General features: G+C 53.7%; 2 protein-coding genes across 5 annotated transcripts in view; one reads left to right on the forward strand and one right to left on the reverse strand.

The window, feature by feature from the left end:
* Positions 1-9,397, forward strand: part of AKNA (AT-hook transcription factor) — a 52,033-nt gene extending 42,636 nt beyond the window's left edge. For all 4 annotated transcript variants that reach the window (XM_053921378.2, XM_053921381.2, XM_053921370.2 and 1 more), the window contains exons 17-22: positions 690-805; positions 1,580-1,726; positions 3,160-3,255; positions 4,802-4,915; positions 5,173-5,365; positions 7,414-9,397. In XM_053921378.2, the coding sequence (XP_053777353.1) occupies positions 690-805; positions 1,580-1,726; positions 3,160-3,255; positions 4,802-4,915; positions 5,173-5,365; positions 7,414-7,678 (931 nt within the window). In that variant the 3' untranslated portion in view covers positions 7,679-9,397. The remainder of the gene's footprint in view (positions 1-689; positions 806-1,579; positions 1,727-3,159; positions 3,256-4,801; positions 4,916-5,172; positions 5,366-7,413) is intronic.
* Positions 9,398-10,938: 1,541 nt separating this feature from the next.
* ORM1 (orosomucoid 1) lies at positions 10,939-14,306 on the reverse strand. The gene is made up of 6 exons (XM_024562478.3): positions 14,187-14,306; positions 13,677-13,819; positions 13,364-13,434; positions 12,440-12,547; positions 12,196-12,299; positions 10,939-11,089 (listed from the first exon to the last, which is right to left on the reverse strand). Exons 1-6 carry the CDS (start codon positions 14,295-14,297, stop codon positions 11,003-11,005), a joined length of 624 nt encoding a protein of 207 aa, XP_024418246.2. The 5' UTR covers positions 14,298-14,306; the 3' UTR covers positions 10,939-11,002.
* Positions 14,307-14,931: the final 625 nt, after the last annotated feature.

Consider the following 14,931-nt stretch of genomic DNA (forward strand, 5'->3'; position numbering starts at 1 on the left):
TATTGCTCTTATTATCCCTGTTTGACAGATGAGCAAACTGAGGGTCAGAGAGGCCCAGAGCTGTTTCCTGTGATTCTGACCCCTGGGTCTTTAGTTTGGACTTCCCTGCTCTCCTCCCATCATAAGTATTTCTCTGGCTGGCCCCTCACCTATCATCTTTAAAGTCTGCATAAAACCTGCCCTGGCCAGATGGCTGAGTTGGTTGGAGCGTCGTCCTGACACTGAAAGGTTGGGGGTGTGATTCCCAGTCAGGGCACATGCCTAGGTTGCAGGTTCCCTCCCCAGTTAGGGCATGAAGGGCACGTACCGAGGTTGCAGGTTTGATTCCTGGTCAGGGCACATATGGGAGGCAAGCAATGTTTTTCTCTCACATCTGATGTTTCTCTCTCTCTCAAATCAGTAAACATATTTATTTATTTATTTTAAAGATTTTATTTATTTATTTTTAGAGAGAGGGGAGGGAGGGAGAAAGAGAGGCAGAGAAACATCAGTGTGTGGTTGCCTCTCACGTGCCAGCAACCCAGGCATGTGCCCTGACTGGGAATCAAACTGGTGACCCTTTGGTTCACAGCCCATGCTCAATCCACTGAGCTACACCAGCCAGGGCTCAAATCAGTGAACATATTTTAAAAAACGTTAAGCCTGCATAAAACCTCACCCAGTGACATCAGCTCTCACTCTTTTGCTAGTAAATCCACAGAGAGGTTGTCCAGTGAGCCTGGAGGTGCGGAGCAAACTGTCCCCACAGGAAGGCGGCGAGCCAGGTCCTCCTCGGTGCCTCGGGAGGTGCCCCGACTGTCCTGGAGTAAGTGACCATCTCCCAAAACTGATTTCTGGAGGCCACAACCTGGGTGTGTGGGTTCAGTGGTGAAGGACCGCAGCCACAGGCTTAGAAAACACTTGAAGGCTTTGTGTATCTGTTTTAGGCAATTGTGGTGCTCTGAAGCATGATACATGTCCAGTAATAGCTATTGCAACTAAGACACAGACAGGGTCCGGCAGAAGTAAGGCCTCTGTGAGTGTGGTTGGTAGGGTAATAATATGGGTGTTATAATTCATAGTTTTAATTTGAACATTGCACCTAAAATGTCATATGGTGTGCTTGAGTGTGATACTGTTATGTTACAGAATTACATGCTTATGATGTTGTAATAAAAGATTTTGTAATAAAAAAGATGCTACTTGTGCCAGACCCTGTATATCACCTCACTTAATCTTCACTGCAAGATGGGCCATAATATCCATGTTCTGCAGATATAAGGACACCCAAACCCAGAGGTGCAGGGGACTTGCCAAAGGAACACAGCTCTGGAATCAGTGGCCTGGTGGTTCACCTGTCCCCTGCAGTTAAAGGGACAGTTACCAGTGCAGGAAAGAAAGCGCCTGCCTCCCGGGATTGCCATGGGGCGCACGGCCTGGCACCGGCAATATGTCTAGACCAGCGCTGAGCGCAAAGGCGGGGGTCCGGGTGTGCCAGCTGTCTCCACGAAGGAGTGGATCTGGGATTAGATATACGCACTCCCTGAGCTGCACGACCTGCCTGCCCGCCCACTCTGATGCCCCTCTCTTTCCACCCTAGGTCCCGAATCTGAGCCAACCTCCCCCTGGCTGTCCTCTGAGAAGGGCAGGACCACCAGGGACAGCCCACATGCAGCTCGGGACACAACGAGAGGAATGCGCAGTACCGGACGGCCAGACAGGGTCACCTTCCGGGGCCAATATACAGGTGGGCCAGAAGGGAGGGCTGGGCAGGTCCTGTTTCCAAGGTGGTCTTCTCTATCATGAGAAGCCTTTGCCATTTAGCCATTTGAACATTATCATTTCTCTGAGTTCTGTGATATGGAAAACTTCAGGGAGCATGGCCTCTGTGAATCTCGGTGCTTTTTTTCATTCCTTCAGCCAATGGCTTCCGATGCCTCCCCTTTGCCAGGGTCCATGCTTGGTTCAGCACATTCAGCTGGTCAATCATAACGAGGTTTATGAGGTGCCTGCTCTTTGCTGGACATGGGCTACAGGACAAACACAGAATCATTTACTCCTGCCCGACCTTCAGGTCTGCTTCCCCAGGGGGCCCCTCTGTCTTAGGAACCAGGCACCCAGCACATAGTAAAGCTTGAGATGACACCTAGTAGGATGTTAAAGTGCTTAACATTAAAACAAATGTGGAGAAGGCTCCTACTTCCTACTGTCCTGAATCTGGCTATCTAGAGAAGACACAACAAATAAGCATTAACAGTAAGTGTGTAAATTATTACAGTAAGTGAATTATAGACATGGCTCTCACCCACCCCTCACTGGGAGAGAGAGTGGTTAACCTCAGATCCCTACGGCTGAGCCCTGGGCACAAGGCAGGAAACAGGAGACATTTACCCTGCCCCAGTGGGGTAGATGGAGGCCAAGGAGTTAGAAGTGAGAGCGACAGTGAGTCCAGGGGACCCCAGTGCAACACACAGAGTACAGAGTGGGAACCCATAATGGCAGAGGGGGGAAGTGATCAGTGATCAGGCAACATGCAGATCTTCTGGAAGACTCAGGGATGCCCAGGCAGGGGCTGGGGTGAGGGTCTGAGAGTCTGACCAGCTTTCTGATAACACCGAGCGCTCTCTATCTGGCAGGCGCTTGGCCGCCTACCCAGTGGATACGGCCCCGGGCAGTTCTCCCAGCAAACATTCAGAAGCTGTTGTGACTACAGGGTGGGCCTGGAATTAGAGGCACCCACTCCCTGAGCTTCAGGGCCCCGAGCACAAGCCATTCCCATCCTAACCAGCCAGTCACGTCTGGGGGGAGTGGCAGTGCTCTTTGTCCCTGCTTATGTCATCCTCACTCACTTTCAAACCCTAACAGCCAGCCTGGGTGTGTCCATTGCTTCTGCAGGTCGAGAACTGAGCAGGTTGTACCGCAATAGGACCTGAGATGAAATGGGAGAGAGCTTAGCATAAACAGAAAGATCAGTGTGTCTTTATGTACATGTGTATACATTCATACACACATATATTCGATACATACAAATATATCATGTGTGTGAGCGCACAATAGAAAAAGGAGAGAGCGCCTATTCAAACCATTTGGAGGGAGAGGAGAAAGGTCGTGATACGAAGTCCCCTTCAATTCTGCATCCATGTGGAGAGCTGACGTTGAAATTTCTGTGTTCATCCCCAGGCCAGGAGTACCATGTTCTGACCCCCAAGGTTGTCCCAAGAGGCAGTAGCACAGTCTCCTGTCCCCACTGCCAGCCTGTTAGGACCCAGGACACAGGTAAGGGATGGAAGTGGCCAAGGCAGCAAGGCTACAGCTTCTTCTCTCCAGGGAGGGGACAGTCGGGCCAGATGTGAGCCTGCCCTGAGCTTGGAGGCAGGCCAAAGGCACAGACAAGGGAACCAGATTTTTCTGAGATTCTCAGAACCCCCAGGGTGTCCTGTCCTCACACCTGTTGCCCCAGGTGCTGCTGCCTAAAGCCACCCTCCTTGACCTTGACATGGAGAAGCCATGGACGTAATTTAAGAAGTTCTTGAAGGGTCCTACTAGGAAGGTACCCGGCAGCAGGGGGTCTGGCAGCAATGATTGCATCTTCTCTCACCTCCATCCCCTCCACTCCTCGTCCTTTCTCCCAAACCCAGCGGGGAAGAGCAGTGGGGAGAGTGGTGGCCTGAGAATGTGGACAGCCATTTCTAGTCCTGGTTCGGCACTGACTTGCTGTGTGACCTTAGGCAAGTTCCTTAACTTCTCCGAGACTCAGGTTCCACATCCATGATGAGAGGGTTGGAGATGGGTTCCAGGTCCCTTTTAAGCAATGATGATGATACTGATGAAGCTGTCATTTATTAAGCTCCTAATGTATATAGGGCATTATGCTAAGGGTTTTAACAAACACTAAGCCTTACACTTCTGGGAAGTAGGTTTTGCCGCCTTTATTCTTATTCCCATTGTATGAGTAAGGGAGCTATGCTCGAAGAGGTCACGTAACTTGCCCTAGGACATAGAGCTTACAAAGGGTGGAGCCAGAATTTGAACCCAGGTCTTTGTGACTCCAGAGCCCTGGCACTTCGCTATGTCCCTCTGCCTTTGCTGGAGTTCCAATAGTCCTTTCCGTCATTCATTCGTTTGTTCATTCATTCATTCCTATACCTTCCCATACTGGGCCCTGAGCCCTTTCCCCAAGAAACTCTCAGCTAAGCAGAGAGTGGCCCAGTGTAGCCATCAGAGCTGGGATGGGGGAGCACAGGGTGGGCTGGGGAGCATGTAACCAGCCTGGTGTGTGGGTGGGTCTCCCAGAGGGCGTGATGGCTGAGCTGAGGCCTGAAGGACGAGTAGACTAGCCCTGGAACTTACTCAGAGGATTTGCATGGGAGAGAACAAGGCTGCCTACTCTCCTGCTAATGGGCGCTTTTAGGCCTCCCCTGACCCCCCTGTTGCCGGGGATCGTTGTGAGCTGCCCCGACATGGAGAATGGCCGGTCTCACTGGGCTTGGCATCAGATAGAGGAGCACTGCTTCCCAGCCCCGTGACCTTGGCAAACTATTCAACCTCTTGGAGCCTCAGCTTTCCCACCTGTAAAGTGGGGGAGTGATGGTAGTAGCTAGTGAGTGGCTTGTGGGATTTGATAAAATAATGCCTGGAGGACCTGGCTCATAAAATATGGACTCTCACGGTCACAGTTGCCATCGGTATTGTTGTCACCCAGAGGGAGGTAATTTGTCCTCTCTGCATGGTTCCTGAGGGAAGCTCCAGGAGGTCCACGTGGGAGACTCCAGGCCTGATGATTCAGACGTAATCCTCACCTGACATCTTTCTCGTCTTCCAGGTGCTGTCACCAGGGACCCACGAGGACTGTCTCCCACTGATGCCCTGCGATGTCCCCTGTGTAGTGGATTTGGGTCTGCCCCCGAGGGGGAAGGCCCAGACACAGCCACCTCTGGTAGGGGCAAATGCTCAGTCTCTTCCCTCAGCTCTTCTTGATGGGGGTTGGGGCCTGGGTCAGGTTAGCAGGGCGGCTTCTCGTACCGACCAGGGCTGGAGCATACCGGGCAGAGGGTTTGTGACCCAAATCTGGGCACTCCCAGCGTGGTCAGCCCAGTGTCCGGCTCTAACAGGGCAGGGCCTGGGCAGACCCTCTCTTTTCTGCCTGATCTTCCCAAGTAGTCAGACTGTCTCTCTGGTGTCCTTCCGTGACAGGGGCAGAAAAGTCCACCACAGGGAGGAGTGCACCTTCAACTTCCAGCCCCAAGCAGAGAAGAAAACGGGCGGGCTCACTGCCCCGGCCACTCCCTGGACTGTGGTATCTGGCTGCGGCGCCTTCCGTACCAGCCCCTCCTGCTTTTGCCTACGTCTCCTCGGTTCCTGTCATGCCTTACCCACCAGCCACTGTGTAAGAGCCTTCCTCTCCGTGTGAAGTGCTTCGTAGTTGGCGTTCGGGCCTGTCTCAGGCAGCTGAGAACCCAGGCATCGTGTGCTCCCTTGTCTTCTCCCTCATGCATGATGTGCAGGGTGAGGCCAACCCCCGTGGAGTCACTCAGCAGACCCCGAGTGCACTGTGCGTGCCACCCTGAGTGCTCAGGCCTCAGGCAGAGGTGGTGGGGACACCTGTCTATGCTCCGACTCATTGGGCAGGGAAGGTTTCACCTGGAATTTGCTGGCCCGGAATAAACTCCGAGTGCCCACTGTAACCACGGGGCCTCTATTTCTGCAGCCGTTCCGCATCCTTGCAAGCTCAGACCTGTGGACACAACTAACCAGGTTGCTGTCCCCAGGTTTGGATGGGCCATGGGCGAGGAGAGAGGCCCTGGGCTTTAGTGTCCCCACAGACCTGGCCAGCGGTAGCCATGTAATCTTGGGCGGGTTACTTTGTTCCTCTGTGAAAGGCATTGTGGTGAGGGTTAAATGAACTAGTGTATGGACAGTCCATGCTACACACAGGGTGACTGGCAACCACTGTGCTTCTAATGCTGCTGGAACCTGGGCTGATGATGCCCTAAAATTTCACCCCCTGCAGGACTGGGCGTCCTTAGAGGCGGAGGCCTGAGCACCCTTTGAAAGCTGCCTGGGTCTGTGCTGCCACCTGGTGGTCTGCTGCCTTATAGTCCCTGCACCAGAGGCTTCCTTGCTAGGGGGGTCGGTGGGGTTTTGTTTTTGCAGCTTCTGCCCTGGGGAAGTTTTGGGTAACTCTCAGCCAACCTGGTCATCAAATTATCAGAAGGTAGCAGTATGTGGGAACCCAGTAATTACATCTGATAGTCCCCAAAGGGCGTAATTGGTTATTGCTGTTAGGTTCAGGTGATATGTATCACCATCTACTAGGTGCTAATTAGCTCTGAACGTAAATTCAGCACTGGCCCTCCCCAGCTCTCTGACCCTGGGCCTCCGTGGCTGACACAGAACACTTAACGTGTCGAGGCAGCTGACAGAGGTTTTCACCTGAATTTTCCTGTTGGATCTACCCTGGGAGGTGGTGTTAGGTGAGGAGATGGAGCCCTTAAAAGGTAACGCAGCGCGGGCAGGGCTCTGTGGCTGGACAAGGGGAATGACTGAGATTTGGGGTCACCCCCTGCCTCACCTCGCTTCTCTGAGCTTCGCGTTGCTCACTGGTGAAATAAGCCTAATAGAACTGACCCAATAAATGAGATAGTGCTGGTAAAGCACCTCCCTCGGAGCCTGGCACGTGGCTTCCGAGGATGAGGGTCCCGGCTCTGGGCTAGGCACTCTGTTACTGCTTGGGGAACTGCCGGACAGTTTCCGAAGGGCCTGCATCATTTTACAGCAGAGTGTGTGCGTTCCAGTGTCTGCACATCCTGGCCAGCACTCGTTACCGCCTTGGTGACTGTAGCCATCCCCACGGATGTGAAATCCATGAAGCGGCACCTCCTGTCGGTTTGATTTGCATCTCCCTGAGGGCTGATGATGTCGAGCATCTTTTCAGGTGCTTGTTGGCCATCTGTGTATCTTTGGCAAGATGTCTGTTTCCTTTCTCCAGCATTCTGCACTGGCAGGGGGACTCCTCTATATTACCTCTCCGGAGAACAGGGTTTGTTACAGAGCCCGGGGTGATCCTGGTACCCCCCACACCTGGCTCTCAGATTGGAAGCTCCAAGGGGACAGGGTCAGTGTCGTTCATTCTAACCACAGGGCCTAGTTCACAGCCTGTGGTCAAGAAGTATTTGCGAAATGAATGAGTAGATTGAACCAACCATTTTTGAGTACCTGTTCTGGGTCAGGCACTCCGTTTATCTTCCTTCGTCCTGCTAAGACATTCCTCGAAGTAGGTGTTCATCATTCTCATAGAAATGAAGAAACTGAGACCCAGAGAATAGGGGCCAGAGGCCTCACTGGAGCTCAGAACAGCGTCACTTACAAACCTAGCGCTCCTCAGCTGCACCCAATCCTCTCTGTGGTTAACAACACACTTACCTGTCTCCTCAGGTTCTATGCACCTCCAGGAGGACCTACCTCAGCCCCCTCAGCCCGACTAGCTCCTGAGTGGCCCCCCGAAGCCTCCTCTCGGACAGCCGGAGGACACCGGCACTCCATCCCACTGGATCTGGAGGACCTGGAGGAGCTCAACAAGGCCCTGAGCCGAGCCGTCCAGGCCGCCGAGCGCGTCCGCTCCACCGCCAAGCACATGAGCCGCTCCCTGTCGGCCGATCTGCGCCAGGCCCACAGCCTGCGGGGCTCCTGCCTCTTCTGATGGCACTCGGGGCTCAGAGACAGACTGAAGACAGGTGGACAAGCAGCCAGCCTGTTGCTGTCTCCCCTGCAGACCCTCACGAGGAGTTCTCCCTCCAGCACAGGCCCTGCCTGCTCCGTCTCGGTGTTTTCAAATGGAAGGGCCCTGGTCATCAAGAGAAGTAACTTCCCAGGGCACCAGCCCCAGAAGGAAGTGCTGGGACCAAGACCACCTTCTGTCCAGATGCAGTCTCTGAAAGTCTCCTGCACTTGTCCACCTCCAGCTAATAATATGTGCTTTATATATGGAAGGACAGATAGTTTTTAAGTGGGGAGTTTTCCTGGGCTTGGATCCTCCTTAGGACACCTATAAGAAGGGATGGGGCTAGGGTCTCTGGCACAAACCTGTCCACCTGCCTGTGACCCACACTTGGGAATAGGCATCTCTGGAAAGATGTGGCCGGGGACCTTTCCCCTGGTGGCTGATGGTGGGACACTTTGGGACTGTTGGGATATCTGAGGATGCCAGTCCCCAGGATGACTCACTCCCAGCTTCCCTGTGGTTGGGTCCTCCTTTCCCGTGGGTCTGCTGGGATGGAGACACCCCAGGAAGCTATCTGCCACGGACCTTCTCAGTACCTCATCTCCAAACCCCCAGTCCCTCCCGGGGTTCCCTGTGGCCCAGGGCCAGGCCATCTTCTTCTCCCCGACCCCGTAGCAGCATGTACCTCAGCTTTTCTGGAATGTGTGTGCACCAATGATATTTGTATATTTGAGGCATTTAAAAATTCTATTTTCGTTATGAGGGCAAATGAAGAAGAATGAATATTGATCTTTAAAAAAAAAGAAAAAGCAAAAAAAAAAAAAAAAACCCAAACATTCCTAAAATTGCCTGTGTCTCTGATGTGTCTCATTGACTTGTGGTTTCTAAAGTCAGTTTGGTGGGGTGGAAGGTGGATGCAGAGCCTTCCCCCGGGGGACCTGTTGGGTGCACATTCCCAGACTCTTCCTGCCTCCTTCTGGTGGCTTCTGTTTCTCAGCCTTGCCCCCTCTGCCCGTCTCAGAACCATAAACCTCTCCGCTGGAGGGACCTGCACAGAGAGGCCATTTGGCCAAGCCCCTTGTCATTGAGGCCAGAGACACAGAAACCTGGTGGCTACAAAACACAAGACTGGACTCTCTTGCCAGTGCTCCTTCTAGCAACAAACGGTGGCAGCAGCTGTTCTTTGCTGAGCCCCTACCGGATGCTGATCCTTGAGCTAAGTGCTCAGTGTGGTGTACTCCTCGGTGCTCATAACAGCCTTTCAGGTTCCCACTGTGTCCCCCACTTTACTGATGAGACTGGGGTTCCCGTGGGTCACACCCAGATTCACGGTGGTCTGACTCCCAAGTTTATAGTCATCGTTACTGATGTTCCCCTAAACTTCCACAATGCCCACCAACCCCCACCCGTGCCCGTGGCTTTTTTGCCAGTGTGCCGTTAAAGGGCACGTATGAGATCATGGCCACTTAATTTGGAGGTTCGGATTCGCAGACAATAAAAACTCCAAGTCAAAGATGAATAGTTAAGCACTTTATTAAGCGAGGGCAAAGAGAAAAAGCAAGAATCAAGAGCATACATCACCAGGTGGGAAATCACCAACACCTGGTGAACACAGATGCTGGGGAATCCCCAAGACACAGTTCAGGTGCGACTGGGAAAAGTTCTGAGCAAGCGTCCTTCCCTCAGGTGAGATTCCAAAGTCCCACTTTGGGGGCTATGCTTAAATATGTTTTAGAGGAAAGTGGCTACGCGCCAAGAGCTTTGTGTGACCTAGCTAACCAATGGCTGGGAGAAGGGCCAGTTCTCGAAGGACCAGTTAAATATTAAAAGTACTGATCTCCTGGGGAGAAGGGCCAGTTCTCCCTGGGAGACAGCACACCTGTATTTCATTCTTACAATAAAGGTCAAGGCTCAGGTCTAAACAGGGAGGATTCTCAATGTCCCTTCAACCTGTCAGCCAACCTGCCCCACCTGTCTCCTCTCACTTGCTTTGCCCCCATCACCAGGGCCCATTGCTATTTCAGTTTTTCAGCTGCTCCTCAGTAGAGTTGGAAATGGGATCTTGTAGAAAGTGACACTGACATGGAGAGATTCTTCGTAGGTTCTGAGTTTCTGGGTCCACACTCTTCTGGGTGCCAAGAGGCTGTCCCATGGACCTCAGGATGGATGGGGGGAGCCCAAAGTGGGGGCCCAGGGCAGTGGCTCCAGCTTTGAGCAAAGGAAGCTGGAGACTTGGGTCCCTGGAGCCTGGCTCTTTGGAATCAGCGTGTGAGCCTTGGGGCTAGGCAGCAGGCTGCAGGTTAACAGGCCTGTAGCTCTAGGTAGCTTAGGCTGCTCATTGAATTTTCTGAACTGAGCCCCAGTGTTTCTGCACCCTGAGCGGTGCTCCTCCCCCCACGTGCCCATAAATCACAAAGCCCTTGGGCCTGGAGGAAGGCCAGGTTTTCCTACCGGACTCCTGGTCTCAGGGGCTCAGTTCTCTTTCCCTACGTGGGCCTGCCTCCAACGTGGCCCCATCTCCAGGGCTCAGCACACGTTTGCAAGAGGACTGGTTTCTGGAGGCAAACTTCAGTCCTAGGTGTCGTATGCTCCTCATGGGTGTTGGGTGCCAAGAGGCTGCCATGAGAACACTTCATGGAGACACTTAGCACCTCTGACCTAGGTCCCTCGGTCTTCCCTGTTCTGCCCCTGCGCTAGCTCAGGCCCCTACCTCTTAATCAGGTTCAACGGCATCCAAGCCAGTCTTCCTGCCTCCAATCAGGCCACTCCCAGCTCACCTGTCCAGATGGCCAGATGAGGTCTGCAGTGAGGTCCTTCATGCCTGACAACACACACCTGAGTCCTCACTGCCCCTTATCCACCTGAGCCTCCTCTGCCTTGATGTTCCTCAAATGTGCCCTCTCAGGTCCTTGGCTTGCAGCGGGAGCAGCAGGTGTTACCAAGCTCTGAATTTTCCTAGGCTGATTCGGATGCCCCTTCCAGGAAACCTTCCCACATGTCCCCACTGCAGAAGGAACCTTCTCGTGCTGGTCTCCCACACCATATACCGCCCATCCTGACACGTGTGCTGGGAATTAGGGGGGGCTTTTCCAACCAGGGAACAACAGGGTCTTACCTAGTGGGCAACCAGGGCTCAACTCCTGGCCGGCCTCAACATGAATGAATGAGAGAATGAGTGCATGAGCATATATGACAATCTACTTATTCCAAATACAGAAGCTTTATTGATGCCACAGAGGGAAAGAACTGAGGTACAAAGGGTGGGTTGGGGGCTTAGGACAGACCCCCAAAGTCCCCGAGGTCCTAATCCAAAGCTGTGTCTTTCCTGGCCCTCTCGTTTTCCTTCTTCCTTTCCTCCTCGTGCTGTTTCTCCAGGGGCTTACACAGATCCTACCAGGCAGTGGGAAAAGAAGAAGACACCATGATGGGGGAGGGCATGGGGCTCCTGAGGGGAGGGGGGGTCCCCTCTGGACTGCGGCACCAGCCCAACCATGGGGTCAGCCCGGTCTCTGCCACTTCAAGCTAGGTGACCTTGGGCAAGTCATTTCCCTTGGTGGGCCTCAGTTTATTCACCTCTAGAATGGGGGCTCCAGCCCTCAAGAACAGCTGGAATTTACAGGGCACTTGTGACCTGCTAAGCCCTTGTGTTGATCTGGATTTCTCACCACCATTTTGTAGTTGATGCAACTGAGGCTCCTAGTGGCCGTATGGCCTGTCCGAGGCCCCCCAGCCGGAGATGGGGGTTACGGGCTGTAGACCAGGGAACTGACTCCAGGGCCTATGTTCATAAGCCCTTTCCCAAGAGCAAGGGGACTACCTGTGCCACTCGTGGTCCCAGGAGATGACCTCAGGTGGCAAGCCGATGGGGACATTTTTATTTGAATAATGATGAAAGTATGCCATATATATCCAAAAAAGTGTAACCAGCTCATCAGCTCTGGGATTTCAAATATGGTTGCATCTAACAAGACCAAGTAAAGCCTTTCACTTGACACGGGTTTAAAGGAAAGTATTAAGATCGTTTCCTAGGTAATTCTCAGTTAAAGCAAAAACCAGGGTGGGGGAGGTCCTAGACTTGCTGTGTGCAGTGCGGACGGCCCCGGGAACCACCATACCTGCCCCCATTGTGTGATTGAGAAGCCTGGGTGGTGGCAGGCCATTGTGACTATTTATTCCCCATGTGTGTCTCTTTCCCAAGCCCCACCACCGAACCTTAGCCAAGCTGTGCCCCTCCTGCTAGCCTTCTCAATCCTCTCCACCTACTGCATGCGTCTTCCCTGATTTCCCAGAGATGTCCCTCCTAGGCTCTCACCCACCTCTCCCGCCATGGGCCTCTCTGAAGCTCAGCTGTCTCTGCAGTGAGGTGGGCCCTTAAAAGCAGGAGCTTCTGCCTCGCTGTGCAGCTCTGGCTGGCAGCTTTCCCTCTCTGGACCTCTGAGGCTGCCCGAGGCAGGAGCTCCCTCACATGAGCAGAAGACAGTCTCCCTGGCACTCACCTTTTTGTCATCAGTGTATATAACTTCCGACTTGCTTATGCCTCTGCATCTGAGGTCCTCATAGAACTGTTCCATTTGCTCCGGGGTCACCTCTGGCTTGTCAGCTGCAGGAGGGAGCAAGGGGACTGGTGAGAATGTTGGGGGGGTCTGGTGACAGGCCAAGGATAGCTGGAGGTCTGGGGCCCCACCACCAGGAGCGGGTGGTCCTGGGGAAAGCCTGGGTGGGAGTTTAGGCAATGCTTACCATAGAAGGACAGCCCAATTTTCTGCGGGTCTTCTGGGAAAGCAGCAAGCATGAAGGTCCTGTGGTCCTTGGGGATCATCAGGTGGCCATAGTGTCCTTTGCCATCCTCTGGAAGAGAAAGCCTCTGGGTGAGACCATGGGGACAGCACAATGGTCCCTTCCTCACAGGCAAGGAAACCTGGTTGTGCACAGGGCTGCACAGCCAATCCGTGAGGGCCAGGGGTTTATCTGGGCCATGCGTCCATCTGGGCCATGCGTCCCTGCTCCGACTGTGCACCAGGCCTGACACTGAACACTTATGTATGTGGAATCAGAGGAGCCTCACGTGAATGGTGGCTGTGAGGCCTCTGCCCATTTTACAGCTGAGGAAAATGAGGTTCAGAGAGGAGCCTCAGGGCTCCTTGGTGGTGGTGGTTCAATTCCATGGGCACTTGTGTGTTCCTACTATGTGCCCTCACTGCAGGATGGTGGAGACATGGGTGAAGTGACTGCCTGCCCAGCAAACAGGCCGCCAACGTTACTTCCCAGAGGACAGAGAGTGGTTGAAAGGGGGACAGTACTGGCGCTGACCTGGGGGGTGAACCTAATTCTCATGGCAAGTGGCATGACCTCAGAGAAGCTCCCTGACACCTGTGCTTCTCCATCCCTTCATCGGGTCACTGTCCTGTCCTCCTAGGGCTGTTCATGAACATCAGGTGGGTTGATTCATGGAAAACACTTTGAACAGCACCTGGCGCATAGAAAGAGCTCAGAAATGTTGGCCATTCCTACTGATTATTTCAGTGTGCAGGCCCTGGGCCCACAGAGACGTAAGAAGGGGGCCTCTCCCATGTTCTGTCTGCCCAAAGACCCCGTCTCCTCCCTTAGGCCACTCTACCCATCACCTCTCTATTCCACACAGCAGCCCTTCCCCTGAAGCCTCACCGTATTTAAGCAGGGTCCCATTTTCCCGATAGATTGTCAGGTAGCTGGACTCATAGGTGCAGTTGTCTCCACTAATGCCAGACAGAAGAGGGGAGACAAACAGTAAGACAGTCAAGGAGAAGTAGACAGTCTTAGTACTGAGGGGCAAGAGTCAAGTGGCAATTAGAGTCAACCCCCCCCCCCCCCCATTCCATAGATGAGAAGGCTGAGGCCAGGATGAGGGTGGGGCTTGCTCAAGGTCTCCAGGGTGCTAGGAGTAGAAGCCAGAAACTGGGGCTGGGCCTGGGGCTGAGCTGGCCTGTGCAGGTCTTACATGGTTGCGTATTCTCTGAGCCATAGCGTGTCCTCCGTGTGGTTGGGTGTCAAGTAAAAGAAGGATGCCTTGTACTTGCTAACTGACTCCTTATATTCCGGGGAATGGAAAGCCGAAGCGATATAAAACCACTTGCCAGAGATCTGGGAAAAATCCAAGAGCAGGTGATGGAGGCTGGGAGAAGACTTGAGCAGATCTCTCCATTTTGCAAACCGGGAGGATGAGGGCTCCAGAAAGGAGTGGGGCATGCAGGAGTGGGGCATGCAGGAGCTCACTCCATGAATCAGGCATCACCCCACTCCCAGCGGCCCCTCTGAGGGACTTTGCAATGAGGCTTCCAAGTTTGGAGGCAGTGGAATGGAATGACTCTGGAGGCTGACCAGATTTTCACCCCAGGACCCAGGAGAGAAAACGGCAGCATCAGGAGAGGCTGACCATAAGCCAGCAGGGGAAAAGGAAGCCCAGAGAGGGAGACAGCTACCCACAGTGTTCAGGGGCCCAGGCACCCACCTGGTCCAGGGTGGCATTGGTGATAGGCACTGTGTAACTGGTACACGTCAGGCTCTGGGCGTCCAGCAGAGGAAGAAGGCTCGAGACTGCGAGGACCCAAGGCAGTGCCATGCCGGGACAAAGGTGCACCGGAGTTAGGTGGTGCTAGTGGCTGAAGAGTGAGTGACCTTTATAATGAGCTGTGGGCCAGGCCCTGGGAACCCGCTGTGATGCGATCAGGAAGTGCTTGGCAATGTTGTACACAGAACATTCTGTCATGGCCGTCCCAAGCCAAGGTGGATGCCCTGGCCAGCTTGGCTCCATTGGTTGGCCATCCTCCCGCAGAACTAAAGGTTGCCGACTGGATTCCCAGTCAGGGCACATGCCTGGGTTGTGGGCCGGGTCCTCACTTAGGGTAAGTGAGAGAGGCAACCAGTCGATCTTCCTCTCATACACCCATGTTTCTCTCCCTCTCCCTCTCTTTTTCTGAGGGACCCAGCCATAAATCGAATGCTGAAGGCAACCCTGAGCGCTCTCAGGCTAGCGCAGTGTGTGGGGTCACTCGGGTCTGGGAGCAGCGTAGGGGGGTGGGTAGGCCAAACACGGATTCAGTTCCAGTTGAGTGTGGTAACAAGGGTAAAAGAACAGAAGTCCACAAGGGCCCCAACCCAGTCCTGGCGGCAGGGACCTTTCCAAAACAGGGAGGCATTCAGGCAAGCCCATTTTCAGTAAATGTATTAACCTGCCTCATCGCCCACCATGTAAA

The sequence above is a fragment of the Desmodus rotundus genome, chromosome 1 (genome assembly GCF_022682495.2).
Source record: "Desmodus rotundus isolate HL8 chromosome 1, HLdesRot8A.1, whole genome shotgun sequence".
In the NCBI taxonomy this organism is placed as follows: domain Eukaryota; kingdom Metazoa; phylum Chordata; class Mammalia; order Chiroptera; family Phyllostomidae; genus Desmodus; species Desmodus rotundus.

Coding starts and splice junctions, on each gene's coding strand:
- ORM1 (XM_024562478.3), bottom strand. CDS start 14,297: ATGGCACTGCCTTGGGTCCTCGCAGTCTCGAGCCTTCTTCCTCTGCTG. Junction 13,820..14,186: donor CCAATGCCACCCTGGACCAG/GTGGGTGCCTGG, acceptor GATTTTTCCCAG/ATCTCTGGCAAGTGGTTTTA. Junction 12,548..13,363: donor TGGGACCCTGCTTAAATACG/GTGAGGCTTCAG, acceptor TTTCTCTTCCAG/AGGATGGCAAAGGACACTAT.